Raw genomic sequence first — 19,769 nt, forward strand, 5'->3', positions numbered from 1 at the left:
AAAGCTTTCCAGATACAGTTTAGTTTGATTATGGTTTGATGGAATTGTTGACCTATACAAAAGCTTTCCAAATACAATTTCTGTGGATTATGGTTTGATGTTTACCTATGTATGCTTACTGTTTCAGTTGTCATCCACTTTCAATTCCCCAATTACCGTAATTTAGGCAAATTTGGTTGGGCTTCTTAACTATTCCTTTAATTTATTTACACAATGTGTAGAGTAGATCAGAACTGGACAGAAGCATTTATGTACTGAAGATTGCAGTGACATCCAGTTAAAATGAATAGTGAAATAATGAGCTAAGTAAGTGCACCCTTTTCAGAATTTTAAGTAAAAGATCAATTAGAAGCAACCACTGAGAGTGAGTGAACTGAATTTGATCCCCAGTCTCCCTCAGTACATTAATACCAGATACTGAGAGCCAGAGGTGCTTTGGAGAAAACAAAATAGGTTCAAAGTAATTAAGCATAGTTTTAGAAAGTTGTAGGCATTTTTCCAGAGAACTGGAAAGTGTTTATTGCTGTATATTTCTTATACTGGTTTAAGTTAAATTACTTGTATAGAGTAATACTGACTGTATAGAGTAATACTGACTGTATAGTCAGTCTCTGTTTGTTAGCATATCCTCTTTATGTTTTACATTATCAGCGTTTCTCCATAGTCAGAGGCCAGAAGATATGGAAGCTTTGGTATCTACATTTAGTTTTCCTTCTGGTTGCTTTGAATTCATTTTAAGCTCCTTTGAGCTGGAATTTAAAAAATTAACCGAGGTCCAGAAGAATCCCTGCATATTAGAAATCATCATCCTAGAGAAAAGCACTGTATTATATAAAATCACAAACAGCTATACTTTGGGATGTACAGATACCATTGCATACCAGCTTTATCAAAGCAAAATTCTAATTTTGCCTGAATTTTCCAAATCTCTTTTGAACAACCTAATTATTTCAGAAACCTCTTTTAATTTGAAACAAATTGTTACATCAACAAAACACCAGAGGCTGGTTACAAAACATTTCCAAAAAAAAACCATTAAAAGCTAAAATTCTTAAAAAAAATACCCAGGAGACGGATTTTGGAGTATATGGCTCATGAAAGAGCCTGCTGGAAGAATGCAGGTAGGAAGACAACAATATTAGGAGATTTGTGAAGTGCTGACGTATAGTCAAAAATACTCAATATTCACTATCCCCATCCCACCAAAGACCTTCATCCTTGGACAATATCAGTACAAGTAGATAAAAAATTAATTTTAGTCAATAAAGGTAAAAAATATGAAATGTGTAAAGCATGTAAAATTTCATGTAATTTTTTTTTACATTAAATTACAAAAAAAATGTTAAGCTTTTCGGAAAGCAAGATCTTAAACAAATTCATTTTTAGTGCTCAGGTCAGACATACTGAAAAACAGTTAACACTGAAGTAAGTTTTTTCCTGGGATGTTTCCTTCCTAAGAAATACTAACTTTACTTATTTGGTCAATCAACTTGAATAAGAAGCAAGATTTATACTGTAAGAAATCCTAAACACCCAGAAGTGCCATGTCCTAGTATTCACCATACTCCAAATGAAAAGCCATTTGAGATTAATACTGTCAACACTTCTAATGCTTTCTCAAGATTGAGATATTAAGAGAATATTAAGAACTAGGGTGATATTTCTAGAACATTTGGACACCAAATGTGCACGATGAATTGGAATGCATTGCAGGAAGTGATTTTTTTTCAGCTTCAGACTTTTGTTGAGCAAAGTCATTCCTAACCTGTAAGGAAAACTAGAAAAACTACTATAGTCAAGCAGGACAGATCCTGTTTTGACATAGTTGCAAATGATGTGCATATGGCCTGAAAACTTTTCCAAAAAATTTACACAAGACTTTCAGATTTGAAAGGTTTTTGGCTTAGAATTTATATTTCTTGGTATAGTTCACATAAAAAACAGTTCTGGTTAGACAATTAAACTATTCAACATCATCTTGTCTTTGCAGAAGAATATTTTGGTTTTTTTGATGATCAATAATAGGAGATATTAGCGGAGATTTTGAATATTTAATTTTCTTAAGTCAAAAGTAATGGAACTTAAACTGAGCTTACCAGTATATTATTATGAGTATTATGGTATCTTGCTTTATCTGTATTGATATCAACAATTAACCAATCAGCCATTGGTCCATTTAGGAACATAGACCAGCAGCTTCCCTAAATACTGGAAGCTTTATCAAAGTCTTAGCAAATGTTCTAAAAAATTAGCTAATTGTATGTGTTTCCCAATAGATATGAGAGTTATGACCTCTAGTTTAGTAATTGGTGTGCTAGGGATTCCTCTCTTTTTTTTTAAGATAGACAAAAATTGTAGGAAGTTAGTTCAACACTGGCTTGTAAATTCAGAATTCTAAAATTACTCAAAAATATTGAGTACTGTTGACAAAATGGTAAAAACCTTGTAGTAGACAGAAAAAAAAAAAAAAAAGCCTTTCTAGACTCTGTAATAATAAAAGGAGCCAAAGGTCATTGCTTAAAGGATAAAAAATACTGCACATTTTCACTCTGTGAAGGTACGTCTGGTTTTGATATACATGAAACTTACAACCAAATGTGCAGTGTAGAATTCCAGTGCAATCTTTGGTAAGAGAGATCTTTTTTTCCAAGTATTGTGGTATTTATGTTTATCAGGGGCAACAATCAGAAATCCAAAAAGTCTGAAACCTTAACATCATATAGCCATGTTTTCATTTAAACTCTAGTATAGCTGAATAATTGAATAGAGTCCTAGTTGGTTTTCAGTTGAAGGATCTCATTGAAAAACATATTGAAGCTAATGGGAATGTTGGCTTTGGAGTAAGCCCTAAGGACATAAATTAATACTGCACAAAATAGTGCTTCATAGAGAAGAAGAGAACTGTTTGCAGATATGGATTTTCTGCAATCTTCTGGAACTGAAGGTAGTAAGAAAATGTGAACTCTTCCCAGTGATTCATGGGTTAAAAACACTCACACAGGTTCACCAGTATTACTTACAATTTTAATGATCCTTTAAACTCAGAAATTATTTTCTGGGCTTTTGATTCAGTAGTTACAGTGTAGTAAAAAAGTGTTTGTATGCAGTGTAGCATTGAAAACATATCTGGTTTTGTGCTCCACAGGCCTGTAGTTTCAAAACAGCTGTAATAGTTCTTTTCAGGTGTTCTCTTAGATTTTATTCCTGTGAGGGAGCATATTGCTTGAAGTAACCACGAGGACCTCTTGTCTAGGGAATATATCCAAAGTGATTGTTCTAAGGGACTTCCTTCCACCCTTTCAGAGTACTGTACAGGTCTACTATTCATTGATTCAGAATCAAGTATTAATTCTTTATTGGTTTGGTAATCATAGCCATATTTATTATTTTTTCCTGCATGGTCCGGTTCCTTTAAATTTCAGCTTTTCACACTTGTAGGAAAAATAATACTTAAATGAAAACAGAGAAATTTTTGAAATTAAAATGCTACAGAAATGGGAGGAAGGTTGCCAACAAAACTCACAACTATTAATAAACTTGTAAAAGGAAAAATAAAATGGTAATTAAGAACATAAAGAATATAGCTAGAGCATATGGGAGAAAAAGCGAGATGCTATCCACATGCAAATTCATGTTCTGTGTAGAAGTTTCATACTGTTTTCATCATGAAACAGCTAGTACTGGTAAATAGTTAAAAACTAACTTAAAAACAGTAAATAAATTATTTCAGTATGTATATATAAAATCCAGCTATCAAAAGAGCTCAACTTTTTGGCAAAATACAGGACTACAGGAGAATGATGCTATTACAGATTGAGTATGGAAATCTCTCACTGGAATTCTTTATACAAGGGTTCATGATGTTGAGGAGCAAAGTAATTTTAAAATATCTGCAAAGTATTTGTCTAGTGTGAAAATCGATGTTTCTAAGAATAAGTGAGTTGAAATGTATCACTCATAAATCTAAGAAAGCAAAGCTAATTGAGATTCTTTTCTATTTCATTTTCGGATTTAGTTTTTAATGCTGAGTATTGAGAGCCACCTTGTGACCATACTTTTTAATGCACGTGCATAATGCTGATTTTATGGTAGGTTAAGGGCCTTTGCTCATTGTTTCACTTCAGAGCATTTTGAAGATTGAGATTTAAAAATAAATACATAAATACGTTCTATTTCCAGGCATCTAGCCTGAGGTGCAGGGCTCTGCTTGACCTGAAAGATGAGTTCTTTGCATTCGTATGAAATTTCTGAGATATTTTTTTCTTATTCCGTCATTCTTCCTTTCCTGTTCTCTTCTTGTATACATTAAGGGATGGTAGTATAAAACACAAGATAGGTAGATGTAGTAGGTATAACATATAAAATACTTCTATAGTGTATGTATGGACAGAGTACATAGTGGTATCATATGGACTGCATTTCCTGTTGAACAGTGCATGTTTTAGGAAGCTAAGAAAATTGGATAGTGTTAAAATTTATTTATCTCTCAGTAATTGTTCTGATTACTGGAATAACAATTCATAGTAAATAGAAAAAATCAGTATCTATATCTTTTAAGTTTGTGTTTACTCTTACGAAATACATGTATGAAATTAGCTTCAGGCATCAGAACTGGGCTTAGTTGAAGAAAATACATGAGGGTGAACTGGTTGCTCTTGAACACAGCCTCACAAAATAGCTGAATTTGTCTTTTTGTGGAGCAGAGATGCTGAAATTTACTGTGACTATAAAGGGGCTGATGTAAATACAGGAAGTCACCAGATAAAGCAGCAATATGGATTTTCCTGAATTCAGTTTTCTGTTCTGTAGAATACATTATATGTTGTCTGTAAAGCTGGAGACTGAAACAGTACCAGTACTTTACCAAGTGTTTTCTTTGGGGATTTTGAGTGGGAAGGGATGGGATTGCCCAGGAAGTTTATACTTAATTCTTACATTATTGGAAATGTTTTTTTCCTCTGTGGCTGAATTTGTACTGAGGCCTCTTAGACAATTTCAGGGTTCCACAGGCAACTCATTCCATCAAACACAAAACTCTTGAATTTCACTCTCAAACTAAAAATTAAACCAATCACTGTAGAAATTTGCACAGATTTTTAAAAAAGGGGGAAAAAAAAAACACAAGAAAAAAAAACAAAAAACAACAAAATAAACCCCAATTTAACATCTACTATCCTTTCTCTTGTTAGGAGTAAATTGAGATTAATTAGGCATTTAATCCCTTTGTCTGACAACAACAGTTTTGGAACATTTCAGTTATAGTATGTTCTTGTCACATTGGTTACTGTCATACTGTTAAGCAGCACTATGACCTGTACTGTGTGTGGTGATGACAGATTCTGCGAATGTTTTGCATAATTTTGTCTGTGGCGAAGAAAGGATTATAGGGATGAAATATTTCATGGGAAGGTGCATAATTGTATTTGGGGTTTATAACAAGTTAAAAATTAATTTCTGATAAATAATGTCCCCTGATTAAGTTGCCATTGTCACCAATCAAAAGGATGTAAGGTCTCCATTGCTATTTTTATCATTGTGTTCTTTAGCTCTGTTACATTCAGGCATTTAAAACCAGAGGATGATCTGATTCATTCTCATTTATAGGTCCATTAGCTTTTCAATTGTTTCTTCAGTTTCCCTGTGGTGGGAGGTATTAAGTATCAGAATAAGCAGGGATTAGTGTGAAGACAGTTAATGCAAATTCCAGTTTACTTGCAATAGTGAGTGATAATTAAGAGCTATTACTGATATGTGTCATCGGAGACTGTTGAGAGAGGGCCACCTGAGTCAGTTACAATAGAAATTTGTTTCAAGGGAAAGTTATTCGAGGGTCTATTTTGTCTTCAGTTCTTTCCAGGATAGTTCTTATTCATTAATCTAAATCTCAACTTGAGTGCTTTTCAGGCTAAGATTATCGCACACAGATTTTAGAGACTGCTGCACCTGGTAACTGCAAACGTGATGTGTCTGAGCTCCTGCTGTAGTTGTAGCTGGTGAAGTTCAGTGCCTTTCAGGCAGTGAAACCAAGAGGATACCTAAGCTCATCCATGAGCAGACATGGGGCGGTCAGGGAGCAGAAACACTGTACCAGCCCCACTGCCTGATGCCACTTGACTGTGAAGGGTGTTCAGACTTCTGCAGCTGTATAGATCTGCATGAGATATCTACAGTGTTTTAATCTCAAAACCTGCCATATCAGGCTGCTAGCAAAGTGACTTGTCTCAAATAGGCAGTTACTTTACTTTCTAGAGATATTTCTCCACTTCAGACAGCATTAGATAGCCCCCTTCAGTTCTAGTCGTGTGTCCATTAAACAAGTATGATGGAACTACCTAGTTATCTCAAGTGATGCCTTCTCAAAAAAATAGAGTAGGAAATCTTTTCTAGGTTGATCTCAAGATTGAAAAGGTTATGCCAAGAATTGTAAGTCATCAGTCTGTTTCCATAAATCTGGTCAGAAAGGCTGCCTGATACTATAATAGAAAACAGGCTCAGTATGTTTTCCTCTAGTGAGTAGTCACTGGGGATAGTGGAGATAACACCCGTGTTATGGGTAAGTGTAGCCTCTGTGTTTCCATTCTGTGTAAAATTTTTGTGACAAGGTAATTGGAAATTCCATATTTGGAGCTCAAAAATCAATTTAAAAGTCAGCTGAAATCCAGATACAAAATCAACAGAAGGAAATACTTCTTTTGAATAACTTTAGATTTTTAAATTGGAATTTCCAAAGTAAAATGTTCTTAGATGTATAAACCAATTTCTAAAAATGACTGATGAGATGATCACCAACTTTGCTTTGCAATATATTTTATATTTTTTATTATTTATACATTATGTTGCTTACATTAATTCTCTGTCCAATATATCATACATTACATTAGCTTTCAAAGTGCAGAATTAGAAAATCAAGCAAAACAGTTAAAGTTTTTAAAATATGTCACACTGAATTTAATTAAAAGTTTATATGGATTGTGAGTCAGAGATTCTCCACTCCTTTTATTCTGATTTTAATTCATAATTCAGTATTGCCATCTTGAAACCACTGAAAACTGATGCCGTGGTGATAACCCTGTAGTATGTGTGTGTTACAGAACTCCCCAAATGTGCTGTTTGCCTTAGCACTGAGCTATGTATGTGTTCAGTTCTGTACAGTCAGATAGAGTTTCTCCTTATGTAGAAAAGCTATTAATATGTCTTGAAAGCGATTGCAATCTTTTTTATAGAACTATTTTACCTAGATATTAGTAGCTCTATGGAGGAGGGATGGAGTAGGGAAACATTTCTTCAAGTAGTGAAAAAACTTGTATATATATATGTTTTTACTTCAGTTATTTTTGTTATCTAAAACAGTATAAAGATACTCAGGTTTACAACGTTCACATTCTAAATTATACAGACATAACTGATTTTAATGCAAGTGTCAGCATTGTTTACTGTTTGCTTTCCTCCTATTGTCGTAACACCCAACAAATGCAGCGTTACAGGTAGAGGTTCAAATTTTCAGTAAAGAATTTTGCAAAGCCTTTTGAGATTAGGCTGTTCTTAAAAGAAGGCAGAGCTGTGAGACTGAAAACATTTTTAAGGAGGCTAAATGCATGAAGGATGTAATGATTTGAACAGATATGACTATTAATTTTACAGAAGAATGTTAATATAATTAAAATATTAAAGACAATTAAGCTCACAGTATGGCATCTAACACTTTTGAACAGTCATTAGCACTATATGCATGATAAGTAAACAGAGTATGAAAAATGGAAATTAATCAGGGTTGGAGAGGGGCTGCAGAAGCAGCGCAGCAGCTCTCACCTGTTTTGTGCTGCTGTGCACTGCATTAAGGGAGAAAGTAAAAATCTTACTTCTTCCTGTACCAGGTAATTTAGTCTCCATGGCATGTTTGATATGTGAGATTTTTTTATATTTCCTCTGAGATGTGTCTGCTATGTGGGAAAGACATTTAAAGTTAGCTTGCTGAAGAAACTGTTTAGCCTACTTTAGAGTAATGATATATGAATTAGAATATCTTAACAATAGAAAGCTTCTCAGTTTTGAGAGAGGATTTCTAATCTAGTTTACAAATTCCAGACAAAACAGACTGATGAATTAAAATCAGTGCAATATGTTTTCCCCATATCTCTGTAAATATATTATAAAAATTACTTGCACAAGAAAGTAAGTTGTGCTTTGCTCAAAATATCACCCTTGAGGAGGAGGTATATTTATATAGCTAGGTTCATACATACTTAAAGATCCACAGATGTAGAAAACAGTCTTTCAAAGCCCAATTTAATTATACATAATTGTCTTAATCTATATGATTTTTTAACTTTAGAAAGCAACTATCTTGCAGATTTCATAAAGTACAAAACATAATGTTAGTGATATAAAATATTGAGAATGTAAAGGATGGATGTGAGGTGAGGTTTTTTTAAAGATGTTTTTTTCAGTAGGTAGAGTCAAACTACGAGGGATTTGATAATTTAACAGAGGCCTGTGGGAAAATATCCTACATTTCAACACTATCTGGCTGTAAAAGTGGGCTCTATGGAGGTGACACACCGTGGTCCTTCTTTGCATGAACTGGTATCCTCTGGCAGCAAGCTTTATAGTTCCCTTGGTTTAACTGACAGTCTGTCTCTAGATTCCCAAGTCTGATGGCCAAAAGAGCATAGTAATATAAACCTTCTTGTTTCATCACTTATTAGGTGATACTTCTGTGCCCTTTTAGATGTATAAAGACATCATGCTACCTTTGAAACTTACTTTGAATGATGTTTAATAAAGTCAGGCTTCAAAGTTCTGCACTGAGGTTGCAGAACTTGAGAGCAGCCTGCTAGTCAGCCGGAATTAAACTAATGAAAAAGACAACACAGATGTCAGAGGTGTTAGCAAAAATCAGATGGTGATGTTGATAATCAGCATAAGTCTTACGGATGTCATTTCTAAAATGTATTTTTTTTGTCCTGAGGGTACAGTGGAAAAATTTATTAAATGATAAGGCAAGGAGATAACTGGGAGACATAGGTTGTGGAAATCTGATGGGGCATCCACTTGGGTTGGAACAGGGGCACAAGGAATATAGAATTTGTAGGAAAACAATTGTTTTTCACTTGTGTCCTGGGTTCAGCAGTAGCAGTCATTTTTCTCCTTCTTGGTAGCTGGTGCAGTGCTGTGTTTTGACTTTCAGCTTGGGAACAGAGCTGATAAAAGTGATGTTTTGGTTTGGCCAAGGACTTTGTGAGCCTCATGTTCTGCCAGGGAGGAGGGGAAGCCGGGAAGAAGCAGAGACAGGACACCTGACCCAAGCTAGCCAAAGAGGTATTCCATACCACAGCACGTCACACCCAGGATGTAACTGAGAGTTACCCGGAAGGGCTGGGACTGCAGGGTTGGAGGAAGTATCGGTTGGTGCTTGGTCTGGTGGGGTGGGGGGGGCGAGTTATTGGTCGGCTGGTGGTGAGGCGTATTCTCTTCCTTTGTTATTTCCTTTATCATTGTTATTATTGGTGGTAGCAGTAGTGATTTATACCTTTAGTAACTAAGTTATACCTTAGTTACTAAACTGTTCTTATCTCAACCCCTGGGAGTTGCATTCTCTTTGGTTCTCCTCTCCATCCCTCTGGGAGTAGGAGGAGGGAAAGAAGGGGGTGGAGTGAGTGAACGAGTTGCCTGACTGGGTTTAAACCACCACAACTTGTTTTCCACTATTTTCACTTGTCCCATAACTTAAAGGCCTAATGGTTTCTTAAGATTTTTTTTTTATTAGTACTTTGTCAGATAAAGTAAATAATTAACGCATTATAGTTAGGTGATATTACATGAACATTGTAATATGAAAATACATAAACATCTGTAATTTTTCATGTCCCTTGGAGCTTTCTTGAAAGTGCTTGTCTTGTAAGATTTAACATTTGGTGTCACTGAACTACAAAGTGTTACTTAAGGAGTCCTTGAAACTGTCTTAAAATAGCAAAGTCACAGGAGGAATAAAACATCTTTAGTTCTGAGGCTTATTTAATATTATTAGCACACACACACAAAAAAAAAAAAAGCTTTATGTGTTGCTAATTACATCATGAATTTTCTCATGGGTCTTCATGTTACACAAGTATCGGTGAAGAAACTGATTTTTATGGTGCTGTAGATGGTCTGATGTTCTCATTTGGTTATCTTGTTAAAGTTCAGGTTACAGAGTTCAACGTACGTTATGAGTGGTGAGTACAGTTTTGACCTTTTTGAGTTCAAGAATTTGTACCGCTTTTACTGACTTGTTTTTTTTATCACATCTGCTTAGAATTGTTATATTTCTTCCATGCTGTAGGGCATAAGCTAGAGAAGTGAAGAAACAAAGCCACAGCACCAAATCAAAAGACATTTAATACCTAGAGCTCATCTCTCCAAAACTTATTTTCCTCTTTTAAGATAAATTTCAGCTTTTCATGGTCCTACAAACTGATGCCAGTCAAAACCAGTTTGAGAACCCTGTAGACTATTAGCTCATACTGCACATTTCCAATTACCTATAAAACTTGTAAAAGTCATCCCATTCTTGTGAAGAATTCTCAGTCTGTCACTTTGCATAGCTGTAGGGTTGTAGTGGACTGTTATGGTTTAATTATGTAATAAGAAATATGCTTAATGTTCACAAATGGATTTTTTACTTGCAGGGTTAATGATGTCTCGGTCAGTACAGCCTTTGAGGAGGAGTTACACTAAAAATTGTAATGATATGTAATAAGTAAGATACAGCTGTATTGGAAAGACCTTGAGAACACTTAGTTTCATTGTCTCAGACTAAAAACACATCCAGTGTTGTTATGGCTCAGCAGAGTGTCAGTTTTGAATATTAAAAAGCAAAGGAGGTATTCTCAAATATAAAAAATATTTTTATAGAAACCATGCAATATCAGTTTCCTGTTGAAGCAGAAACATTGAAAATGTTGCACAGTTAAGCACAGCAACAAAAGGTTTAACTAGGTCTCCGGAGGATGCCAGTGTTCAAACTGAAACCAGTACAAATTCATCCTTGCTGTTGCAACGCTACTCTTGCATTTCATCAGATTGTCTCTCTATATCAATTTCTTTTCATGTGTATCTTCCCTACTGGCTAGTTTTCTAAGAGCATACTGAAAACTTCTGCTCTCGTCAAAACAAACCATGATTGATGGATGACTTCTTCATCTGTGTACTCCAAGTGGTTAACAAATATGACAACAGGACTTGCTGTCTCAAGGGCTGGAGAAGAATAGATACCTTGCTCTATTTTAAGTTTCATATATTGGTAGAGAGAGAACAGTTTAATTTTGAATTTATGAGAAAGCAAAGCAGAGCCTTACACGATTTTGCATGTATTTTAAAATTATGATACTATGCAATTAATTCAGCCTTAATTGATGTGCATTTTCATGTTATTGCTAAAATGAAATGTTTTGACACTTCTTTTAATAAGATCTGAGAGTATTTAGGCACAGATTTCTGTTCACTGTGAAGCCCAGATTTTCATCGTTACTGAAGCAGTCTCTATGTAATTTTTATTGCACTTGCTATAAACAACAGAAATATGCTTATCGTTGTACAATACATGAAAATTATTATTTTTTACTTCATTTTCACTCAGTGGTTCAGCTTAAACTGGGTCGTTATAACATTTTCTTTCTATCGAAACCTAGTGCTGTTTTCTCCGTGTGTTTTCACAGAAGAATTATTTTTCATTCTAAGTTCATAAATCCTTTTATCTGAGAATCAGTAATTCATTCGGTTTTAAGGCACCATAGTCTGGCTTGAAGTGAAATTTTTGGTTACGTTGGTCCATCTTATAAAATTCTGGCTATATTCTCTATATAAATAGCCCCCTTTTTTGCTTTGTAACAGCTAGGCATCAAAGGAGGTAATTTGAAACTATGTCTATATCCTTGGTGACTTCTTCCAAATCCATAATTTGTACAGTCAGGCTTGCATTCATGAGTCTTTAATTCTTGGCTTGCCTGGCCAGCTCAAAAAAGTAACATTTTAGCAATGCTAAATTTTCTTAGTTTCTATCATCAGTGAGGTCTGTAAACACTTTTATCTTATGCATTATAGATTATAGAACTGAGGAATCAAAGATTAAATTTAATTTTTACCACTTGTTTGGGTTTTTCACTTCCCACATTATCTAATTCTCTATGCACCGTGTAATGTTTCCAGTGAAGAAAAGATGGTGCTGCTGTGATGTAACTTAGTGTACTGTAAAAAGAGGACACTGAATAAGGCAAGAAATTTCTGGACACCATACCAGTCCATTCATTTCAAATTATTTTTTTATTCTCTGACTGGATGGAGCACAAAGACAAGGAATAATGTTCCCATTTGTACAACTGTAAAGTGCATTTTAAACATGCATTATTTAAACAAAAAATCACAGCATTAGCTATCATATGCAAATTCCATCAGGGAATCATTCCATTTCCAGATTTCAAATTCACAACGTTTACCACTACTATATAAGGAGTGTACCAGCAGTAATCCATCTTTACTTTATTAGCAGAAAAATTATAAGTTTTCACTCTTCACTTTTGAAAGTCGACAAATCTTTTTAATCCATATTTGCACAATTCATTTTCCCTTTATGGGAACAACAGCTTCCCAAGTTTTATCTTCAGAGAACATCTACAAACACCACCCCTGTGAACAGCACAGGGGTTGGCAACCTGGTCTGAAAAGTAAACAGCTAAGTCTAAATAATAAATATAAGCAAAAGAGTGTAATAAGTATCATCTAACCATATCTCAAGACTGGTCATCATATACAGTGAAAATTGTACGGCTTTGAAGAAAAGAGCTGTCATTTCACTTGCGCAAGAAAAATACAAGAAAGACAGTCATAACTTGAATAGGCTGCTTGGCAATTTTTCCTGATTGTCTAAACTTCTCCTCCTTTCTCTTTCAGATACAGTTTTTCTAATTGTGGTGTAAATACATTAAAATTGAATTCTTTGATACTTCATTCTGCAGTGACTGTGTTTTACAAACTACAGAAACCCCGTATGTTATATAGACCTGAAATATGTTACAAATTTCCACTGGAGGTAGCTCTGCCCTGCAGAAGATTATATGTGCATGAGAGAGAATTGCTTTTAGTGCAACAACTGCAAAAATAGTCTGTGGCCTGCTGAGGACTAGGGACAGATAGATTCCTGTTCTATAAAATTATTTCTAAATTACAAATCGACAGGAGACAACACTAAAACAGTAGAAACCTACATACACAGAGGAGATGGTTCAGAAGAAAAACAGTTGTAATTCTATAATACAGAAAATTAATCCTGAATTATGTGCCTCTGATGATTGTAGTAAAAGAATTGTTTTTACACTGAGGAAGATGTTTAAGCAAAGCAGTCACACTACTCCCCTTTATTTCTCTTTCAGATGTAGTTTTAGAGCACTTTACAGACCTTATTGAGGTGATTTCAGTAAATTGATCAGATCAGTAACTCGTAGGTTTAAAAAATTCTAACTTTAATACAATGAACTTAAATCTCCAGAGGGAGACAATTAGCTTATTGACTCTTCCAGGAGAAATTTAAACTGATTCACATTTCTTTGCTAGAATTACTTTCTTCAAATACTGTCTTGCCAGGTACCCACTAATTATAACTCAGTAAAAGAGTAAGTGTTGGACAGAGATATCGCTTCAGGATAACTATACGAAGTTAATAGCTAGATACATTAGAAATGTGAAGATGTAGAGAATGAGCATGCATACTCATTAAGTAGAATAGCATATTGGCCAGTCTGCATCCATACCAGAAATAATCTGCTAGGCCATGCAACTCATCTCAGTTAAGGAGAACTCTCAGTAGTCTTTGGGTTCTTCACAGGGAGCAGCTACAGGGTGAACAGTTTGTGAAGCTAGCACCGCTCTTCCCAAGAAAGAATGAGGGAGGTAATGTAAAGGCATATCAACACAGCACCACTGCCTGAGTCCAGTGTATTGAACTGCTGGGTATCTTTTTGAAGTGACTGATTTATAACCTTATAGAAGAGCTTCATGACAAGTTGTTCATATATGATTTACTGTATTACTACATGTTCAGTAAATACTAATAACTTTCCATTCTGTACTGTTTCTTAAGTAGTATGAAAGGTAATACAATATAAGGGCTAATTGTTTGATATATATTCATCACAGAAATGTAGCCAGCTTTTAAATCCTTCAGGGAAAATTTCTTTCAAAGTTAATTCTTTCCTTCTGTAATAAAATAATAATTTAATCTTACTACATAGCATGCCACTTCATCCTTGTCCTAGAAACAGCTGCCAATAGCTCAGTTATTATGCAGGCCATACAAGTGGAATAATACAAATAAAAGTCATAATTCATAAAAGGAGAGTCCTCAGGTGAAATCATTGTAGCTCCAAATGCATTCTTTTTTTCTCCCTTTTGACTCCAATCTGTATTTCTTCATGTTCAATTTCTTTCATGAACTGTCAGATAGTGATACTGCTCGTCTTCGTGGTTTAGTGGTTTTTCTAGGTTTCGTATAATCCAAATGTGCATATGAAAGAGTCTCATGGTATTTTTCTGTAACAAAAAAACTTACTGTGTTTTGACTTCATATTTAAAAAATCTTTTCATGGGTTTATTGGCACTATCTAACATTTGATCTCTCCCCTTTGAACCAGCAATTATAAAAAAAATAAAATTTATGTTAAAGATTTAACGTATCTGTTAATTAATATGTAATATGTATGTAGTAAATTCTGAAGAGCAAAAATGCTGAATGACTGTGCAGTCCTTTGATAATTTCTTTCTGTTTCTCTCAGTCCTCGTACATACAGAAGTCATGTTAGTGTTTTGTATTCAAGGAACGGGAATAAGCCCATTAATGGACTTTTCAACTTACCTTTTTTCATTCTGCTTTTTTTAGTCACCTTTTACTTCCTGAATGGATGGAGACTTCTCCCATCTCACCTTGATCTCATAAATTTTGAAAGGCAATCAGTATTCTTTAAATGGCCCAGCAGAGCAGATTCAGCAGTATTATGAATGAGGGAGAGGAGCCTTCTGTCTTGTTGGAACTTTAAGCAATTTAGAAGGTCAACACTTTCAGATGTCTTCAGGAAAGTTAGTGAATAGTTGTTTGGGGAATAACTGAATTATATTCATCACTCAGTGGTAGTACTAATTAAAACTGCCCTTCATTGAAGGCTGCAGCAAAACATACCTGAATGTTTGGTTTAGGTGTCTGTGATTTCTGTGCTATCTGAGCACCTACAATCATCAAGTGAAGTTAATGAGGTCTCAAAATTAAGAGCTAGTACTTTGCAGGGTGTCAGGACAGTGCAAGAATGAAGGACAGGAATAAATTGCTCAGAATTGCTCAAACCAATGAACAAATATTCTGTACAAACCACAAGTGCTGCCCTGTTGTGAACTCCACAGAAAGGAAATTACAATGATTGAGTCTTACGGTCGCAAGCATGAAGTTTTGCTATAGTAAGGGGATTGTGAGAAAAATACTAGAATAGCCTGTGCCATTTCTGTTACTGGAAAAAAAACCTGTGTTATTAGTAGGGAAAAAAACACCAAATTTCAAAGCTGGAAACCCTATCTTCAAAATGAAGAAACAGAAAGGAAAAATAAGTAATTTACAGAAAGAAAAAAAAACAGCTCTGATCATACCAAATAATAGTGATCTACTTAGTCTGTCCTAGATGGGAATGGCAATTGCAGATTAAAGAAAAGACATAAATTGATGTTCCACTTATCTAGAAGTAATGTATTGGCAGCTTCTTCATAGTCAAGCTTTATTATTTTTCTTATTTTTTAGGTAAAATAAGAAAAAAAGTACCTACTAGCCCATTAAAAAATATCAATTAATTATTTGACTTGTGTAATATTGGTAGTGCAGACAAAAGCCACTCAGCTTTCAGTCTTTATGAGTGATGATACCTTTGTAATACCAGAGGCAAGAAAAGGGTAAGAAAGGGTGTTATCTTAAAAGTAAGCCTTCAGCTGAAATACCTTAAATAGTGATTAAATCTTTTTTCTGCCTCACTTCTCTTTAAAGTTAAGTAGAATATTTTTCTCTGTCTAATTGTGGCATTTTTAATGTGTCTTAATCGAGTACTGCATGAAATTCATGACGTTTAAAAGAGAAATATATGTGGCTGCAAGCTAAACTAGGAATTTATTTAATACATACTGGTTTAGATGCACACACACATGTAAGCAAAGGTCATAAATTTACAGCCCTCTTGAGCAATAAGGGAGGGGAAAGAAAATCAATTCTAATCAGGAGACCAGTGCCAGACCTCGTAACAATTTCTCCCTACACCTGAGGTACTTAGTGACATTTTGTTTACATTTTAAGCAAAACCTTTTAGTCTGTAATAGAACAAGTTTGGAGTAGTATAAATTTTATTTAGTAGCTGGTGGTGATGTTGTCTCTGCAACCATTAAAATCCAGGTTTAATAGAATAACCATGCAATTCATTGGCACAAGTGCTTAGGTTCGTTTTCAAATATTTTGCCATTAAAGGATATTCTGTGTGAGCAGTCTTCCAAGCCATCACTGAGACATGATTTATTTTTTTATTTTCTGAAGTGTAGCTTTATAAAGTCGGGTCACTTTATTGTTCTTGAGCTAACTTGCCTTGTATCCTTGTAATTTAAAATGCCAAAATATTTATGGAAAGAAAATTAGTTCTGTTTCTGGGCAGTTAATGGAATCATCAAGGGTAGTTAGTGATTTGATTTGCTTGATATTTGTTTTTTCCTAAGTCAAAAGTGTTCTGTTTTTCATTTAAAAAAAATTATCATCTTCTGTGTCAGAAAAAAAGTATTTAATGTGCTTCACAACTGATTCCTGTGTAACCTGAGTGTCTAGCACTTCATAGGTTCAATAAATGAACAGGCAAAACCTGCGAATATTAACAAAGAAGTTGTTTTAGAATATGTGGAGATTTTAGCAGCATGCAGATACACTTTCTAAATGCAACTTTATGGATATGTTTTGGAGTGAGTTCCTACGTATTATTAAATGGTTGATTAATCTTAAGCTTGTAAGAACTTGGATCGGATCATAGTCAGACCAGCATTGCCATATCTAAGTGTGTTTTCTGTCACAAACTTTTTCCCTCCCTCTTTTTCCCTGCCAAGTTCCTTTCTCTAAATTGGCAAAATTGTAGTTCCTAAAACTGTAAATATATTGTAAACAAATTTCCTTCCATATATAATGCAAGATATTACTGTTCTTAGTTTCCCATTAGTAAACTGCCCTGACTTACAGATTTGGCTTTTTCAGCTAGAGATTATAATATTTAAAGTGTATTTTGAGATTGAAAAATTGTACTTTTTTAAATGTAGTTATTTTAATACCTGTAAAATAGTTACACAACAGCAATACGCTGCTAAAAAAGTGAAATTTCTGATGGTTGCCTTATCGCTTAGGAAGATTTGCTTCATTTAAAACAAAAGCTAATTACATTCTCAAATTCTTATACCATGTTCTGAATGCAAACAAGATCAATCCAAATTTCTCTGTCACAATTATTCTCAGATTTGCAGCTGAAGTGAATTTTCCACATGCCTGTCTTCTGTCAGATTTGTTGTTGATAAACTAGGAATATGAGCCTCGGTGCATTTGTGTTCTTCATAAAATATTTGTTTCTGTTTGCTAGCTCATAAAGAGCAGGCTTCATGAACCACATTTCCATTTTCTCAATTTCTTATTTATTCATTTTTCAAGCACTACAGTGGTTAATTAAATTTGCCAAAAAAAAAGCTGTGTAGTTAAAAAGCTGATCTTTATTTCCTTTAAATTAAAGTTAATAATTACTGCTAAAGCAGGAACAATCAGATATGAAGAAGCTGGATAAATGTGAAGCTGAGAAATCTGTTTTTCTCCCAACATTTTTCTTTTCATGTGCTCCTTCATAATTGTATTCTCATCTCCCTATTTATTTCTGTTTGCAGAGATTTATTGTTCATGTTTAGCAGTATGCCAGTACTATGAGCCATATTGTGCTTTGCTTTACCCACTCTGTACCCCTGAAATCAGCTTTCAGTGGCTGTGTGTCAGCTATTAGTAATTGTGTATATTTAAAATAATAATATAAATTATCTAGAATTACTTCACTATAATATACAGCACTGAAAATAAAGTGGTAGTCCAAAAATGCTTAACTCATGTGGTCTGTGGAAAAACAGAGATTCTCTGCTGACAAAGATAGTACAGAAATCTGGTTTAGGGAAAGATTAGTATCATCATTGGCACAAGGAGTGAGTGCAGAAGTTAGTAATGTGGAAGAGATGGGAGGAAAATCGGAGTTGTTTGTGGCAAACCAGGGACATTGCAACCTGAAGATTAGAGAAACCATATCCAGGGGTGAGAGTGAAGAGAACACCTTCATAAGGTGCTTTCTGATGTTGTATTTAAGCTCATATAAACTTCGTAAAGGCCCTTTATTCCAGTTTACAACAGGGCTACTGTGCCTTTCCTACTGTCATCTTAATTGTAATAAAAAAGCTGTACTTTTTGTGATACTTGAGCTTTAGGCCAAAGCCTTGTTTCTGAACAGAAAGACAACTGTTCATGCTAAAATGGCATGAACTCTGGTGCTTTGGATTTCCTTTTTAAGTGGTTGGGTTTCTTTTTTCCTTCCCTGTTTCTTCTGGAAGTCACAATCCAAAGCAACTGGAGTTTCAGAGTTTAGTGTTTGGAAGGGAAGTGTATTAGCTTTTCTTAACTGTGAGTCAAATATCTGTTTTAGGTGAAGTGTGATAAAACTAGCGCCCAGAAATAAGGGAGACTTGCTTACAGACCTTGTACACAGTGGAAGGCTGGAGGACCTGAGGTTTTGCAGACCGAGTTCCCAGCCTCCTACCCACGGGGAAGATAAAAATAAGGAGTAGATGAGCAGTTTGATTCCGTGCTGTGAATTTATTAGTCGATGCTGTGCCAAGGTGCTGCAATGGCTAGTGGTAGGGAAAGGTATCCCCTCCTTATTGTTAAATATAATGTGTGGCCTGCTGCCATCAGCCTGTCCTAGCTGCCTGCATAGTCTGAAAACTGCTCTTAAAGAAAATCAGTGTACGAGTTCTCCATTTCGTGTTCATAATGATTATCAGTAAATTTGAATCTCTGTTTAGGTGAAGCTATATTTTTCTAACAGTATTCTTTTAAACAATTAAGTGTATTCTTTGGAAAGTAGGACTAGAAGTCAAATCCATTTACAGAAAATCATGACATACTGGCGTTGATAAAAAGCTTGACATAAGTAGAACTAGTTTCTTTTGTATGCCTAATAAAAATATTCTGTGGTTTTTTTCCCCATAATTTTTAGTAATGCAGTGGTTCTTGTACTGTAATTAGAAGTGAATTTAATTTTTATGCTTGTCCACTCTAGGTACAGAGATCCAGAAATAAGCAGTTACGTGAGCTGTTTCCAGATGGATTTAGTATTCATCATGCAGGAATGCTGCGGCAAGACAGAAATCTGGTTGAGAACTTGTTTTCTAATGGACATATCAAAGTCCTGGTTTGTACAGCTACGCTCGCCTGGGGTGTCAATCTTCCTGCTCATGCTGTTGTTATTAAGGTTAGAGCTTCCATTACTCTGCACATGGGTACTTGTCTTAAAAGAAACCTGTAAGGAAGCATAGATAGCAAGATCTTTATTGTGGGTTTGGGGCCCAGAAGGGAAATATCTGATTGACGCGAAATGTTATTTATATCTCATTAAACTGATTCTCTCCAGTGGGAGTCTAGTTTGTATAGTAAAGAT

The 19,769-nt window shown here is 34.8% G+C and overlaps 1 protein-coding gene across 3 annotated transcripts in view; it reads left to right on the forward strand.

Moving 5' to 3' along the window:
- Positions 1–19,769, forward strand: part of ASCC3 (activating signal cointegrator 1 complex subunit 3) — a 270,580-nt gene that overhangs the window by 147,682 nt on the left and 103,129 nt on the right. For all 3 annotated transcript variants that reach the window (XM_061460216.1, XM_061460218.1, XM_061460217.1), the window contains exon 15: positions 19,392–19,583. In XM_061460216.1, the coding sequence (XP_061316200.1) occupies positions 19,392–19,583 (192 nt within the window). The remainder of the gene's footprint in view (positions 1–19,391; positions 19,584–19,769) is intronic.

This window comes from Pezoporus flaviventris, unplaced genomic scaffold (genome assembly GCF_033815535.1).
Source record: "Pezoporus flaviventris isolate CSIRO_AGI_PZ_B2104156 unplaced genomic scaffold, CSIRO_AGI_Pfla_v1 ptg000031l, whole genome shotgun sequence".
In the NCBI taxonomy this organism is placed as follows: Eukaryota; Metazoa; Chordata; class Aves; order Psittaciformes; family Psittacidae; genus Pezoporus; species Pezoporus flaviventris.